Raw genomic sequence first — 17,336 nt, forward strand, 5'->3', positions numbered from 1 at the left:
TTCCGCATGCCATCATTCGGAATGAAGGGTCCAAAAGTGGAGGGTCCAGATGTTGATGTGAAAATTCCTAAAGCCGATATTGAAGTTAATGCACCAGATATTGACATCAATGCTCCAGAGTTAGACATTGAAGGTCCTGAGGGAAAAATCAAGGGCCCCAAGTTCAAGATTCCATCAATCTCTGGCCCAAATATTTCTATGCCAAATGTTGACTTCAACCTGAAAGGTCCAAAACTGAAAGGTGATGTTGATGTGTCCATTCCAAAAGTGGAAGGAGATCTTAAAGCACCAAAAGTTGAGGTTGAAGGCCCAGACATTGAAGGACCTGCTGGTCGTTTTAAGATGGCAAAGTTCCGCATGCCATCATTCGGAATGAAGGGTACAAAAGTGGAGGGTCCAGATGTTGATGTGAAAATTCCTAAAGCCGATATTGAAGTTAATGCACCAGATATTGACATCAATGCTCCAGAGTTAGACATTGAAGGTCCTGAGGGAAAAATCAAGGGCCCCAAGTTCAAGATCCCATCAATCTCTGGCCCAAATATTTCTATGCCAGATGTTGACTTCAACCTGAAAGGTCCAAAACTGAAAGGTGATGTTGACATGTCCATTCCCAAAGTGGAAGGAGATCTTAAAGCACCAAAAGTTGAGATTGGAGGCCCAGTCATTGGAGGACCTCAGAGTCGTTTTAAGATGCCAAAGTTCCGCATGCCATCATTCGGAATGAAGGGTCCAAAAATGGAAGGTCCAGATGTTGATGTGAAAATCCCTAAAGCTGATATTGAAGTTAATGCTCCAGATATGGACATCAGAGCTCCCGAGTTAAACATTGAAGGACCTGAGGGAAAAATCAAGGGTCCCAAAGTCAAGTTGCCAACAATGTCTGGTCCAAAGATTTCTATGCCAGATGTTGACTTCAACCTGAAAGGTCCAAAACTGAAAGGTGATGTTGACGTGTCCATGCCCAAAGTGGAAAGAGATCTTAAAGCACCAAAAGGTGAGATTGAAGGCCCAGACATTGAAGGACCTGATGGTCATTTTAAGAAGCCAAAGTTCCACATGCCATCATTCGGAATGAAGGGTCCAAAAGTGGAGGGTCCAGATGTTGATGTGAAAATCCCTAAAGCTGATATTGGAGTTAAGCTTCCAGATATGGATATCAACGCTCCAGAATTAGACTTTGAAGGACCTGAGGGAAAAATCAAGGGCCCCAAATTTAACATGCCATCAATCTCCGGTCCAAAGCTTTCTATGCCAGACTTTGACTTCAACCTGAAAGGTCCAAAACTGAAAGGTGATTTTGACGTGTCCATTCCGAAAGTGGAAGGAGATCTTAAAGCACCAAACGTTGAGATTGAAGGCCCAGATATTGAAGGACCTGAGGGTAATTTTAAGATGCCAAAATTCCACATGCCATCATTTGGAATGAAGGGTCCAAAAGTGGAGGGTCCAGATGTTGATGTGAAAATCCCTAAAGCCAATATTGAAGTTAAGGCTCCAGACATAGATATCAATGCTCCAGAGTTAGACATTGAAGGACCTGAGGGAAAAATCAAGGGCCCCAAATTCAAGATCCCATCAATCTCTGGCCCAAAGATTTCTATGCCAGATGTTGACTTCAACCTGAAAGGTCCAAAACTGAAAGGTGATGTTGACATGTCCATTCCCAGAGTGGAAGGAGATCTTAAAGCACCAAAAGTTGAGATTGGAGGCCCAGACATTGAAGGACCTCAGGGTCGTTTTAAGATGGCAAAGTTCCGCATGCCATCATTCGGAATGAAGGGTCCAAAAGTGGAGGGTCCAGATGTTGATGTGAAAATCCCTGAAGCCGATATTGGAGTTAAGGTTCCAGATATGGACGTCAACGCTCCAGAGTTAGACATTGAAGGACCTGAGGGAAAAATCAAGGGCCCCAAATTTAACATGCCATCAATCTCTGGTCCAAAGCTTTCTATGCCAGACTTTGACTTCAACCTGAAAGGTCCAAAACTGAAAGGTGATATTGACATGTCCATTCCTAAAGTGGAAGGAGATCTTAAAGCACCAAAAGTTGAGATTGAAGGCCCAGACATTGAAGGACCTGATGGTCATTTTAAGATGCCAAAATTCCACATGCCATCATTCGGAATGAAGGGTCCAAAAGTCGAGGGTCCAGATGTCGATGTGAAAATCCCTAAAGCCGATATTGAAGTTAAGGCTCCAGATATAGATATCAATGCTCCAGAGTTAGACATTGAAGGACCTGAGGGAAAAATCAAGGGCCCCAAATTAAAGATCCCATCAATCTCTGGCCCAAATATTTCAATGCCAGATGTTGATTTTAACCTGAAAGGTCCAAAACTGAAAGGTGATGTTGACATGTCCATTCCCAGAGTGGAAGGAGATCTCAAAGCACCAAAAGTTGAGATTGAAGGCCCAGACATTGAAGGACCTCAGGGTCGTTTTAAGATGCCAAAGTTCCGCATGCCATCATTCGGAATGAAGGGTACAAAAGTGGAGGGTCCAGATGTTGATGTGAAAATCCCTGAAGCCGATATTGGAGTTAAGGTTCCAGATATGGACGTCAACGCTCCAGAGTTAGACTTTGAAGGACCTGAGGGAAAAATCAAGGGCCCCAAATTTAACATGCCATCAATCTCTGGTCCAAAGCTTTCTATGCCAGACTTTGACTTCAACCTGAAAGGTCCAAAACTGAAAGGTGATATTGACATGTCCATTCCTAAAGTGGAAGGAGATCTTAAAGCACCAAAAGTTGAGATTGAAGGCCCAGACATTGAAGGACCTGATGGTCATTTTAAGATGCCAAAATTCCACATGCCATCATTCGGAATGAAGGGTCCAAAAGTCGAGGGTCCAGATGTCGATGTGAAAATCCCTAAAGCCGATATTGAAGTTAAGGCTCCAGATATAGATATCAATGCTCCAGAGTTAGACATTGAAGGACCTGAGGGAAAAATCAAGGGCCCCAAATTAAAGATCCCATCAATCTCTGGCCCAAAGATTTCAATGCCAGATGTTGATTTTAACCTGAAAGGTCCAAAACTGAAAGGTGAGGTTGACATGTCCATTCCCAGAGTGGAAGGAGATCTCAAAGCACCAAAAGTTGAGATTGAAGGCCCAGACATTGAAGGACCTCAGGGTCGTTTTAAGATGCCAAAGTTCCGCATGCCATCATTCGGAATGAAGGGTACAAAAGTGGAAGGTCCAGATGTTGATGTGAAAATCCCTGAAGCCGATATTGAAGTTAATGCTCCAGATATGGACATCAGAGCTCCCGAGTTAAACATTGAAGGACCTGAGGGAAAAATCAAGGGTCCCAAAGTCAAGTTGCCAACAATGTCTGGTCCAAAGATTTCTATGCCAGATGTTGACTTCAACCTGAAAGGTCCAAAACTGAAAGGTGATGTTGACGTGTCCATGCCCAAAGTGGAAGGAGATCTTAATGCACCAAACGTTGAGATTGAAGGCCCAGACATTGAAGGACCTGATGGTCGTTTTAAGATGCCAAAATTCCACATGCCATCATTCGGAATGAAGGGTCCAAAAGTGGAGGGTCCAGATGTTGATGTGAAAATCCCTAAAGCCGATATTGAAGTTAATGCACCAGATGTGGATATCAAAGCTCCAGAGTTAGACATTAAAGGACCTGAGGGAAAAATCAAGGGCCCTAAATTTAACATGCCATCAATCTCTGGTCCAAAGCTTTCTATGCCAGACTTTGACTTCAACCTGAAAGGTCCAAAACTAAAAGGTGATATTGACGTGTCCATTCCTAAAGTGGAAGGAGATCTTAAAGCACCAAAAGTTGAGATTGAAGGCCCAGACATTGAAGGACCTGATGGTCGTGTTAAGATGCCAAAATTCCACATGCCATCATTCGGAATGAAGGGTCCAAAAGTGGAGGGTCCAGATGTTGATGTGAAAATCCCTAAAGAAGATATTGAAGTTAAGGCTCCAGATATAGATATCAATGCTCCAGAGTTAGACATTGAAGGACCTGAGGGAAAAATCAAGGGCCCCAAATACAACATGCCCTCATTTTCCGGTCCAAAGCTTTCTATGCCAGACTTTGACTTCAACCTGAAAGGTCCAAAACTGAAAGGTGATGTTGATGTGTCCATTCCTAAACTGGAAGGAGATATTGAAGTACCAAAAGTTGAAATTGAAGGACCTGAGGGTGGTTTTAAGATGCCAAAAATGAAAATGCCATCATTTAAAATGAAGGGTCCACAAGTGGAGGGTCCAGATGTTGATGTGAAAATCCCTAAAGCTGATATTGAAGTTAAGGCTCCAGATATGGATATCAATGCTCCAGAGTTAGACATAGATTTGCCTGAAGGAAAAATCAAGGGCCCAAAAGTCAAGATGCCATCAGTATCTGGTCCTGAAGGTCCTAATGTTGAGATTAATTTTCCAGAAACAAATGTGAAAAAGCCAAAATTCAAAATGCCCAAGTTTGGATTTAAAGGGTCAAAAATTGAAGCACCTGATGTTGATTTCAAACATCCGAAAGGATCTAAAGTGAAAGGTCAAGCAGGTGTCAGTTTGGAGGGTGATGTCTTCATGCCAAAATTGGAAGTTGATTCTTCAAGTGTAGAAATTAAAAGTCCAGAGGGAGGATTCAAGATGCCAAAATTTAAAATGCCAAAATTTGGTTTTAAATCACCCCAAGAAGATATTGATGTCAGTGTACCCTGTGGTGATGTTGATTTAAATTCACCTGATATTGACATCAAAACATGTGATCTTGATGTTGAAGGACCTGAGGGACGAATCAAGGGCACCAAATTCAAAATGCCTTCTATATCTGGTACAAACATTTCTTTGCCAGATGTAGACTTAAACTTTAAAAGTCCAAAAGTCAAGAGTGATATTGATGTTTCTGGACCCAGGATTTCAGGGGACATAAAGGCTCCAAAGATGGATATTGAATGTCCTGATGTTGATTTAGAGGGCCCAGAAGGTGGTTTCAAAATGCCTAAAATGAAAATGCCATTATTTGGGTTCAAAGGTCCTAAATTGGAGGGCTCTGATATTGACATTAATCTCTCCAAAGCAGATGTTGACATTAAAGGACCTGAAATTGACATAAAAACTCCTGATCTTGACATTGAAGGACCTGAGGGGAAAATCAAAGGTCCCAAGTTCAACATGCCTTCCATATCAGGTCCAAAGATCTCTATGCAAGATGTCAACTTAAATCTTAAAAGCCCCAAAGTCAAGGGTGATTTGGATTTTTCAGTACCAAAGATTTCAGGGGACATAAAAGCTCCAAAAGTGGACATTGAAGGTCCTGATATTAATTTAGAGGGCCCAGAAGGTGACTTCAAAATGCCATCATTTGGGCTCAAAGGTCCTAAAGTGGAGGGCACAGATGTTGACATCAGTCTTCCCAAAGCAGATGTTGACATTAAAGGACCTGAAATTGATGTTAAAGTTCCTGATCTTGACATTGAAGCCCCCGATGGTGGTTTAAAACATGTTAGGCCCCTCAAATTCACAGGTCCCAACCTTGGAATAAAGCCTTCAGGTGGCAATCTTTCAATGCCTGAAAAAGATTTAGGTGCGAGGATTGATGTCAAAAGCCCCGATATCAATATCAGTGGAACAGATGCAAATATCAAGGTGCCAAAAATGAAGAAATCTAAATTTTCAATTAGAGTTAAGAGCCCAAAACTGGATGCAGATATTCCTGATTCTGGTGGTAGTGCAGAAGGGCCTGATATAGATGTGAAAGAAAATAAGGGTAAATTCAAACTGTCTAAAATGAAGGGAAAGTCTAAAACCTTTGATGGTGATCTCAAGTTGGAGACAAATGAACCTGACCTACAGATGAAGTCAATCAAAGTAAAGAAACCTCTTTTTGGAAAGTTACATTTTCCTAATGTGGAATTTGATATCAAATCTCCAAAAGTTAAAGGTAGTTCATCTGCATCTGGAACTATAAAATCTAATGTTGATTTGCCTTCTGCAAGCCTTAAAACTGATATTCAGACACCAGATTTCAGTGGTCCCAATTTCCAAACAAAGGGGGAAAATCAAAATGCTAAACCTCGGCATTTCTGGCTCTGAGATAAATACTCCTGAACTGGATGTTAGAAATGTATCATTAGATCTTCCAGAAAAAGCTTTTAATTCCCAAGATGTCAGTGTAGCAGGATCAGGCATTAATGGAAAAAGCAGGGCTAACATTGACTTAGAAGGAAAAATACAGGATGTTAGGTTGACAGTGCCTGCTGTAAATGTTCATGGTGGTGCTTTAGATGCTGATTTAAATCTCACTGAACAAAAAGGAGTAAAAGGGAGCATAGAAATACCAGGCTTTAATGTACAAGGACAAAAAGAAGAGACTGCAAGTGGGCTAGACGTGAAGCCAGATGCATCATTATCTGGTGTGATGGAGTACCAAGATGTTAATGTAACCTTTCCTAAAATCAAAGTACCAAAGTTTGGTGTTGCATTGCCTAAAGTAGATTCAGGTGAATTGGCTGCTGGTTCTAAAGTTAGCTCCCAAAGTCTGGAAATGGAGAACACTGAAATGAAAAGCAGTGGTGGAAAAGTGAAAGTCAAAATGCCAAAATTATTTACCAAATCTAAATCTAAAGGTGGTAGTGCAGCTGATCTTACTGTTGAGGGAGAAGAAAATGATGTTACCAGTAAAGGTGGTGCAAAGGTGTCTAAGGAGTTTAGCCTTAGTTCTGGGGAATTGACAAGTGGCAAGTTAGCAGTAGAGGGAAGTTCTGGGTTTAAAGTTACACCAAAGAGTAAATCTGCCTCCCTTGACCTCTTAAAAAGAAAACCGCTTCACTCATCTTCTGTAAGTGATGAGGGAGGTTTAGCTTCCCCTGTTTCTGCTGAAGGCCACTTACAGACAGAGGGTGGCAATGTTTCAGTTGATGTTGGAGAAAAGGTTAAAGGCAAAAAAGGAAAGTTCAAGTTTGCCACAGTTGGAGGTTTTAGCTCAAAAAGTAAAGGTTCATATGAAGTGACCGATGAAAGCGAAGTTAGAATGGAGGGTGCTGGTGGAGTTGCTCAGTCTTCAAAGAAGTCCAGAATGTCATCATCATCTAGCAATGACAGTGGTTCAAAAAGCAGTTTTCGGTTACCACGACTCGAAATTGCGGTTTCCCAAAAAAATAGTTTTCGCGCTATTATCTATACACAGCACATTCACATACACACTTTTCTCTTTCATTTAAACAAAAGTGCACTGCCATATTGATTGTTTTCAAAACTCCCACATATGTTCTTTTCAGGCTTTGATATATATCTCGTTTTTTTAAAATCACAATTTAACTGTAAATAAGTGTAAATTTTTATTTCGTTTTATAGGTAGGAAATTCAAATCCAATCCAACAATGTGTGTAGTTAATATAAAAATCATCTTATAATTTGTTCTATTTTTGTACCTTTGAAAATTTTTGGAACACTGTAAGCACTTTCTAAAATTGTCAGGACATTTAAATGCAAAAGGAATGATTTTATTTAGATTTGAAAGAATTTTAAGACTTAATCTTCACATACATAATTAGTGCTGTATCATATGTACTCATCACAGTTTAATAATTAATTTGAGCAGTGATACACCAGATCTCATTAGTGAGCACAATTAAGTTTTAAATGCTGTACAAACTGTAAATAAATGGATTCAAAACGAATACATGGGAAATAATACATAACTTTGTGTCCCAAATATTATGACAGTTCAGATATTATGGATTACATTTATTATTAGAGATTATAATCTTCTAAAATATTTATATGTAAGACTCTTTTTCAGTGATTGCTCGCCAGGAAGCAGCTGGCAAAAGCTGTGACTTGCTTTGATTTTTAATGGTTTCAAAGGCTTGTTTTTCTTAGTTACATTTTCCACATTTCTCTACATCCGGTTGACTCTCTCACTAAATTAATGAAATAGTGTGCTGTCATGTGATGATGTAACTACAAGAATGCCAATGGTAAAACATTAATATTTTTAAAAGTCACAAAATGTGCATTGCCCTTGTAAATAATGGGACTTTTAAGCTGCAAGTTTCTAACTTTTTTTTCTTTGTATCGGTTGCAAAAAATAAAGTGATCAAATATTCAATACTTGTGTTGAATGTGACTCATTTGCATTATAGTGCTAAAATGTACATGATTGCACAAATCCTCTGTATTGTAATGTATTGTAATGTAAAAAAAGGTATTTTTTAACACGAACATGACAGAACTCAATTAAAATACGGTTGCATTTCTTCAACTGCATTCAATCTGACCACTGTGCTTTTAGCTTTCTATGAATACTTTGATAGGAGCCAACACCAAGAAAACAGGAAATGGGCTGTCCTGGTTCTTCAAACCAGTACTAAGGAAGGAAATGATCAGGAAATTCCTTTGAGTTAGGAAAGTGTGGTTTTCTTTGTATGCAAATATTCATTAGCAGAACTGGGATGAGAAAACAGGTCATCCATTTTGTGGTTAGCTTGAAATCTATGACAAGCAACTTAAAAGCTTACCAGAATCAGAATCTTCTAGACAAGGACCCATATTTTTCACATTTTGTTCGAAAGGTAAGACATAAATTTACTATGCTGCTGACATTGCAGTGGTTTCGGCTGGATTTCTTTTGTCTTTGAACATGTTTGATTCTGAGACAACGTTATGCTGTTTTATACATACTAATTCCCAGTTTTTTTGTGCACTGATTTTCTTATGATTCCTGGTCACTCCAGATTTGTCAAATTCTAGGAGGGGCAATGTCATATAGAATTTATAAGAAGAAAACTTGTTTCCAATTTGTATGCTTGGCATTACAGAATCTTTGCTCCGATATGACTTTGTTAATCAAAGCCATGATAAGAAAAACTACATGTAGTACGGTTGTAATAAACAACAACAACAACAAACCTGCATTAAGAACAAGTGGGTTTGGAATGTTGTTCCTTGAAAAAAGGTTTTTCTTGCAGCTGGATATAGAATTACAGTATGATTATTTTTGATTATGTGGTTTCCAGGTAGGAAGAATCTATCAGGTAGGACAGATGTTTGTGAATAATACAGTGAGCAGCAGTCTAGGCTGACATCTCTTGTATCAAAGAGACTTAAACAGATGGTGTCCTTGACTCCTACAGGAATAAGATGCTAGATTATCTATTTATTTCAGCTCATACTAGTGTGTACTAATTTTGCAGCAACCACATATATTACCAATATATGACTTATGCCTTGTTTTCCAGGGATGTATATATTCAGTGAATGAACTTGGAATACTTGGTGCTCCTTAAGGGCAAAGAGGACAGAAATAAAACATTTCATGATATATCAATGTACTGAAAGAAATTAAATGCACGTTACAGACATAAAAAGGCTGATGCAATCTTTCTATAGCTTTGAAATGCTTTACATATAAAGTATAAAATGTTGGGTGCACAATGCAAAAATGCATCTTAAATCGAAAATGACCATGGTTTGCTTTCTATGCTGTCATAATTAGTACTGATTGTAAATCTCTGAAAAGTTTTGACCCTCAATGTTTAGTAATGGATATGTTAAACTATATACACTGAAAAAATTTTTCACATTTTTTTTATTTATTTATCTTGGCCATATTAAGGTAGAACTGCCTTTTATGTAATTAACATAAAACTATATGTGATATAAATATTTAAAAAAAACACCTTCAAACAGCTTCAGAAGGGCATCATGCTTAATTGTACAGATTACATGATTTACCCATGCAGACTACTGTCATTTTAGTGTAGCTTTGAATGAGATTAGTTTGTGCATTCAAAGGAAATTAATTGCCCTCTACACTTTGCTGTTCACTACATATGCATCAGGGTATAGAAATGTCTAAAATGTAGAATTTTGGTATTTAAACACAAAAGTGAGGTGAGAGAACCGCTGGATGACAGACTTCTCATCAAAGTTTTTAGATTGAAAACAACTAGCCATGACTTAAATGGACAAATTTGTTGTAATATTTTGTGCATTGCACAGATTCAGAACTTTTAGTGTAAATTCAGAACCATTATACAAATAAATGGAAATATATGATAACAACTTGAACATTTTTGAATATTTTGCTGGTGAACTCTTATTTATAATTCCTCAAGAAATACAGGATAAAGGATACAAGGTGCAAAATATTTCACATCAGGAAAATATTTTCAGAACAAATATTCTGAAACAATAATAAAGTACATTATCTAAGTCAAAAATATATATAATAAAAGCTTATGTTGGACAAAAAAAAATAAATTTAATGCATTTACTGCTTATTGATTATTTGGTGTATATCACTTTAAAACAAAACCTATGTATCTCTCTATTCCTCTTTTATATTTTGATTTGCAAATTTGTCAGAGGATCAAAGTTCATCCAACACACTAAGGAATTAAGCAAGGGGAACTCACCATAACAGGTACCATATAAAAGATGATGGTATCCATATTTTTAGTATAACAATAGAACAGCCAACTGAAGGCACTGCACATGAATAAATCATTATCAGTATCGGCTGTATAAGACCAGCAAATCTTTGGATACAAGCAGACAATGAACAACACAACATACACTGCAGCACATCTAAATCTATCTTTGCGTTCTATAGGATAAACATGACCTCTCAAATAAAATGAGTTAGTGTTATCACATCCCACTGCACAAACATATTAGAATTGTGATAAATACTTTTTTGCCTTACATACGTTTTATGATTTTTTTTTTGTCATGTCCGAAATAGAAACCATCATTTGTAACCAACAACAAAATCGAGCAAAATAGCAAGTATCAAATTACAACTGTAATACACATTTCATAATAAGTTGATGTATTCACTTTTGGGAAGGTAGGTTTCTTTATTTACAGCATTCTTATCTTGATTTTACAGAAAAGTTTACGTATTCACATAGTGTAGACATTTCCTGATGAAATATAAACTGGTGCTGCGGTGAAGAAGTCAAAACAGTGATACACTTTGGTGTTTATCTGTCACTAGGCTTGAGACAGAGAGGGAGAGCATATTTTTTCTGCATGGTTTCCTCTGCTGAGAGGCTGAGACCGTCTCCCTCGGGATCCCATCAGATGGGGGGACTGTGCGAAACGACATGTCTATGTGCATGCGTGAAGAGCGAGAGAGAGCTAGAGCGAGGGAAAGAGCATGTGTGTGCACAGAACGGAAAGGGGCAGAGTGTGAGTGCGAGCGCAGATGATGCTGCTCGTGGAAGGAGATGGTGCAGGTTTTGGCCAGATTTTCCCCGCTAAGGTTTGACCTCTGTGTCCTTTCAGTTTGGCATCTCAGCTTCTCAGGTAAGAGCTGTTCGTTATTTGCTGCTGGAATCCGAGCAGGTTGCTGTATGCATTCCTAATTTCCTGTGTGGTGTGTGTGTGTGTCGTATGTGCAGAGAGACACAGAACGACAAAGGGAAGGGAGGAGGGTGGTACAGGCAGAGGATATCATGTGTGCACTATAACTAAGGACAAGGAGCAGAGAGAGTTGGAGAAGAGGGGGAAATAAGACACAAGGCAGAAGCTGCAGACACCGTCCCTTTATTGGCCAGAACCGGCAACAGAGACAAAAGAGGTAAAGCAGCCTCCGAAGCCTCGTTACTCCTCGGATTCCATGTGCCTCTGGCAACTCATCGAGGGTGAATAGGATGTCTGTGTCTGGAAAAAAGGAGTTTGACGTGAAGCAGATCCTCAGGCTCCGCTGGCGCTGGTTCAGCCACAGCACTCAGACCTCCGCTGGGAATGGGGGCTACATCCAACAGGAAGGTTTCGACCACCGGGGAACACCGGTCCGGCTGAAGAGTCACTCCCGGGACAGAGGAGGATTCCGCAAGAGCAACAGCCCTGTGCACAGCATTCTGGCACCGAACCCTGGACCCATGCCTGTTTATGTCAGGGCAGGCGATCAATCATGGCACCAGCAAAACATCATCCAGCACCTCCAAGCTAGCGAGGAGCAGCTTCCCAAGAACAACTCACCTTGCAGTGCCAGGAAAGAGGAGGCGAAGAGCAGCCATGAGGATGTGAAGAGCAATCCGGAGGAACCCTGTGAGGAGGAAGCCATAGACAGGTAAAAAAAAACTCAGTGCAGAAATAGAACTGTGTAACCGGATGTGTGAAGAGTCAGCTAAGTTTTGTCTGTAGGAATGAAAGACTTGCAGTTTTTAAATGAAAATCCTATTTTTGTCCTCCATGCGGTAATGAAAACAGACAGTACTGTGCCGAGAGATGATGGGTGTTATTTTGGGACAGAGTGGATTTACGTTAAGCCCTAGGGAGCGTCAGGATTGAGTACAAGTACAGTATTTAACTGTCACTTTATTCTGGCTCATTACGCCAGTGAAATTTGCCTTTAAAGAAATGACAGTTTGCTTTACTTTCATTCGATGTGTTGCCAGGACTCAGGGCCTCCGCTGACACGTTGGTTTGGTCTTCGGAGAATATCATTTTTCAGTCAACTCCATCATTGCAGCTGCCACCGCTGCTCACCTGGGAATAGTTCATTCACATGACACGCGGGTTGTAGAAGCACAGCTCTGAAATACCTACTGATAAATTATTCATCAAGCAGACATCTCACAAAATACAGAGGAAAACAGAAGCGTCTGGATATAGCCGGTAGTATAACACATTCTGGAAGCTGTGAGGTGGTTCACTCTTCATTTTAGCAGCCTGCATTTTCATAACCTGAAGCAGGAATATTTCATGTTAATGCATGCATCCTCTGACTTGTAAATGCTAAAAAGAGGATACCATTACACCAAAGACCATTGGCACAAGGGCTATACATTTGGGAAGGGCAATAGGATGAATTATCTTTAGTGGGGATGGTATTTACACATCAGTGCAGTTCGAGAGAAAGAGAACATTTAATTTTCTTGCTCCGATCGATCGAAATTTATTAGATTATAAAGCCCTACTTCCACAGATGCTTTCAATACACATCTTAAGTGCTGGAAGTTAAGGAGAGAAGGCTCTGTGTAGCATAATGTCAATGTAAGGCAGGAAGAAAACATCTTCTCAGATAAGGAAATGGTGAGACTGACCCACACTAAAAGATGATGTCATTAGAGATATAAAAAAAAAAAAACTTTTCTAAAAAAAAATTAAATAAATAAAAAATACCCTGCCCATTATGTTCTACAACTGATTAACAGTTCTGTCTTTAACGCATATTTATAAAGCCCTATACATAAGCACAAGACTATGAATGTTTGTGTTTAGGCAGAATTTCTAGTGAATTTATTAACGATTGGTTAATAATAATATATTTGCCGAGTGTGCCAAGTGATTCAAATATGTAATTAAATTAATTGCATGACATGCTGATTAATTAATCACATATATTTGTACAAGCTGAAAAAAAGAAACCTAATGGTAATTTAAATGCATAACATTATGTATTTTCGACATGTTTTAATATCTTATTGTATTGCATTTCCAATATTTTTATTTAACAATTCATGTTTACATAGACTGTTAGTCTAACACTGTTATGTCCTGTTTTTCCCCTTTATTTGCAGTACACAGATTTGTAATTATTATATTTTTTTTTGCAAGTAAACATATCCTGCGTTGATGGCTCTTTATTTATTCATTCTTGCTTGTTCTGGTGAGGAGCATTGCCTGTAGTCACATCTGGGGCTGGACTGACCACTGACTAGCAACACATGACTTAAATACCAATACGCTGACTTAAATACATTACATTGTATTATATTAACATAGTTAGCCATGTGCTTGTGGCACCCATTGAAACTCTGCTATATCTCCTGCTATAGACACATCTCTCATGGTTGTTTATTAGTCTATTAATATTTTAGTGCATGTGTGGTGTTGCTTTTTAGCCTTTTATCTTTCAACATGATTTAAATAGAATCAATTCCGGTCAAAGACAATAAATAGATCAGGTAAATCTGGCAACAATATTCCTTATAAAACCATCTTCATGTCAGTCTTAACTGCGTTGGTTATATTCGCAAGACATGAACTCTCAAACAACAAGTTTTGAACCTTTAAAAGCTTATATTAATTACATTGCTGGTCTGAAAGCATTCTTAGTGTTAATAGCCTTGTTCACTGATTGATATGGTCTCGTGAACTTAACTACCATGACTTCATTCTTCATCTACCATGGAAAATTGCTATTTTCAGGCTGAAATGACATTAGCTGCAACATTAAAACAAATTGCTAATTTTATTTTATGCACTAGAAAATCATTCTTAACCACTGAAAATTAACTGCTGTATTTTTGAGTTGTGTGTTGTGCTATGAATATTTAATCAGAGAATTAGATAGAAACAAAAGAGGTTTGATCCCTTGAGACTCTCCTATCATGTGCTTTATATGATCATACCTCAGAGCCTCTATATGTACAATTATACATCTGCTGTTACATTTGTTTGTTATTCTGTGTTTTTCATCCCGGTCCTTTTATCACTTTTCATTTAGCATGCGTAAATAAAGCATAAATTTGCCTTACAGGCTCAATGTAATGGAAATGAGGCCTTTAGACTAGGGTTTTTGTTGTGCATCTCTGTGTGTGAGTTATTAGTGCGATCAGACCAGGTTCCTCAAAGCATATTTTTACCCAAAGGGCAAAAAATAACTATTCATTGGTTTATGCGTTTTATTGCCTTGAATGACATTCATCAGTAAAGGAAAGCTAACTGAAGAGGAGGTGGTAATGCATTAGAGTGCATTTATAAAGCAGAAAAAGCAAATATAAAATGAGCTGAATATAAATAATAGTACTCACAGCATTGTTTTGAAAATGCATAATCAGAAGGCTTGTCCTGTGCACTTATGGGTGAACTATTTGGGACTTAACATATTCATCTATCAACACAATCATTCAAACACAAATTGTTATCATAGCATAACAGTCCAGCTTGCAATATTTGCCGATCCCATTTCCCCCTCCATTTACTGTCCTCTCTAAACCAGCATGGCCACTTAAAATAATGAAAAAGCTTAGAAAGAGTCTGCATTGACATGCAATTTCTCAAGACAAAATTAATTTCTTCAAATAAAGCACATTACTAGGAAAAGTGCCAAACATGTCATGTTTAATAGTGTATGCTATGTAACGTAAGCTATATCTGATATAATACTAATAGATTTCATTATCAGTAAAACGTCAAACCGGTGTAATGTCAAAATCTTGTGAGGCAGCCAAATTATGAATAAAATATTTTAGGGAAGAAATTAATCTGGATTAAGCTTAGGAGCTGTATCAGAATTATTATAATTAATGAAAACTGCTGAATACTGTTCAGAATGTTTCTGTCGATCTTCTGTAACATCGAGGCTTCAGACCTGCTCAACATAAATAATTCAAAGGGATTGATGAAATATGTTTTTTAAGGGTTATTTTTCAAACAGAAAGTGAGATGAAGAGGCATATAATATATGCTGAAATTAGAGAGGTCATGGTGATTTTGTAATGATGAACTGACCCAGTAAGAGCGTGTAGGTGGACGGCATGCTGATATACCAAGCAGAAATGTGTGAAAATAACATCATATATTAAGAAATATTAAGAAAAACCTTTTGCTCTAGTTCAACATGCACACAAACCAGTACTAAATCTAACATGTAGAATCTCTAGCTGGGCTTTTAAACTAGGCCCATTTACTATAATAGATGATCATTTTGAGTAAATTCATATTTCTGTGAAACATCTGTTTCTGAGTTTATCAAATGGCCGAGCAGAGAGAGAGAAATGTCTGGTTTCCTACATGAAGGGCTTAGGGCCATGTTTGTGATCTGTGTTAGCATTTCTTCAACTAGTCTGACAAGGTGACAGCCTGCTGGCTTGCAAAGGGTCGCGGGGTGTTCAACTAAAACTACAACACTGTTATGTACAAATTAAAGTTCATATCAAACATTCTAATGAAAATATCACAAACTGGACATATCACATGATTGGTTAGTTCCATAATGATAAAATAACAGCAATAAAATTAGTAGAGAATCATCTTTTGGTATTTTTAACTGGACTAATACTTATACATCTCTGTATCAAAGAAGATGGTCACATGTTGCATGGCAGACATGATTACATGTTTAATTAAATACATTGCATGAAATACATAATGCATTTAAGTTTTGAATGCATTGTCTTGAATTCACTGAAATTATTTTATGAAATCCATTGAAAGGTTGAAAGGAGTACTGCCAAAGCTCACTGTAATTACTTGCTGGAAGTAATTTTGCTGAAGGATTTTTTGGAAATCCTTGCAGTTTCCATAGTTGTGTACAGAGAAGCCATAATAAATGTTATGCATAAGTGTTGAAAGTATTTTGTTTTAGATTATAATAAATATTTAAATACATTAAGATTATAATTTTTATAGTTCTTAATAATATGTATCATAATGATTTAGTGTATATAGAAGGCTTTAAAAAAATGCATATGCACTTCTGTATTTACCTGGACTACATACCATTTGAACAATTTTAAGATATCAAAAGCCTTATGTCTTATCAGAAAAATACATTCTGAAAAAAATATATTCTTTGCATTGCTAGCTGAGCAGCCCTTGTAAAAAAAGACCATCCCTTTCCTTTGATGAAACACTATCTATAAGAGCAATCTTGGCCCTGGCCCTTTAATAAGGAAACAGCAGAGACTTGAGTCAGCAGCCGTTACGTTGAATAATATCTCAATTTCCTTTCAATTGCCTTGGAAAATAATGACACCATCTTGTCCTAGGATGAGAGCTTCATTTCAGGGAGAGATTTATAGTGTCTTCATAAAGCATTGACAGGTTAAGAGACATTGTCCAGTTACGGAAATGGAAATGTATGAGAGGGAGAAAAATATGCAAGAGGCGAATTCACTGTTGAATGTGCCGTGCATGAAATAATTACACAGAAATCCTAGTCAGTTTGAAGTATTAAAATCACTGATGTTTAAAGATATGGAGCAAATATCTGCTGAATGCCATTTCTAGCAAACATTGGATTCAAACTGGCATTTCAAAAGATTGCCTTACAGTCTTTATAAATTATGATTTTGTTTTAAAGCCTGTGGCTTACTGATTAATCACTGAATTAAGTTTTTATGTGTTCAAAAGAAAGCATCTCACACACACACACACACACACACACACACAAAACAGAACATTGAGAAAATGTCTTCTTTTCAAAGGGTGCCTGCATGTTAACACAGCTAATGCATTAATCTGAGTATAGTTCAAGACGGCAACGGACAGTTATTCCAATTGGGCAGAGATCTTATTAGACTTTATAATTAGTTTCATATAACATTTACATGAATACCATGAATAAACAAAACAGTCTGTTTTACAGTTTATCTATAGTCTATATAATGTCTGAA

The 17,336-nt window shown here is 37.8% G+C and overlaps 2 protein-coding genes across 3 annotated transcripts in view; both read left to right on the forward strand.

Moving 5' to 3' along the window:
* Nucleotides 1-8,089, forward strand: part of LOC113057802 (neuroblast differentiation-associated protein AHNAK-like) — a 29,441-nt gene extending 21,352 nt beyond the window's left edge. Inside the window, 2 exon segments of the mRNA XM_026225323.1 lie at nucleotides 43-6,032; nucleotides 6,034-8,089. Coding sequence (XP_026081108.1) covers nucleotides 43-6,032; nucleotides 6,034-7,222 — 7,179 coding nt within the window. The 3' untranslated portion in view covers nucleotides 7,223-8,089.
* Nucleotides 8,090-8,236: 147 nt separating this feature from the next.
* LOC113057801 (kelch-like protein 4) overlaps nucleotides 8,237-17,336 on the forward strand; it is a 34,844-nt gene continuing 25,744 nt past the window's right edge. The window contains exon 1 of one of the 2 annotated variants that reach the window (XM_026225322.1): nucleotides 8,237-8,552. Coding sequence is in view for 1 of the 2 variants with exons in the window: in XM_026225320.1 (XP_026081105.1) it covers nucleotides 11,640-12,061 (422 nt within the window). In the remaining variant the exon portion in view is untranslated. Of the gene's footprint in view, nucleotides 8,553-11,639; nucleotides 12,062-17,336 lie in introns of those variants that run through there. The other variant, XM_026225320.1, reaches the window with a different exon arrangement.

The sequence above is a fragment of the Carassius auratus genome, chromosome 39 (genome assembly GCF_003368295.1).
Source record: "Carassius auratus strain Wakin chromosome 39, ASM336829v1, whole genome shotgun sequence".
Lineage (NCBI taxonomy): Eukaryota > Metazoa > Chordata > Actinopteri > Cypriniformes > Cyprinidae > Carassius > Carassius auratus.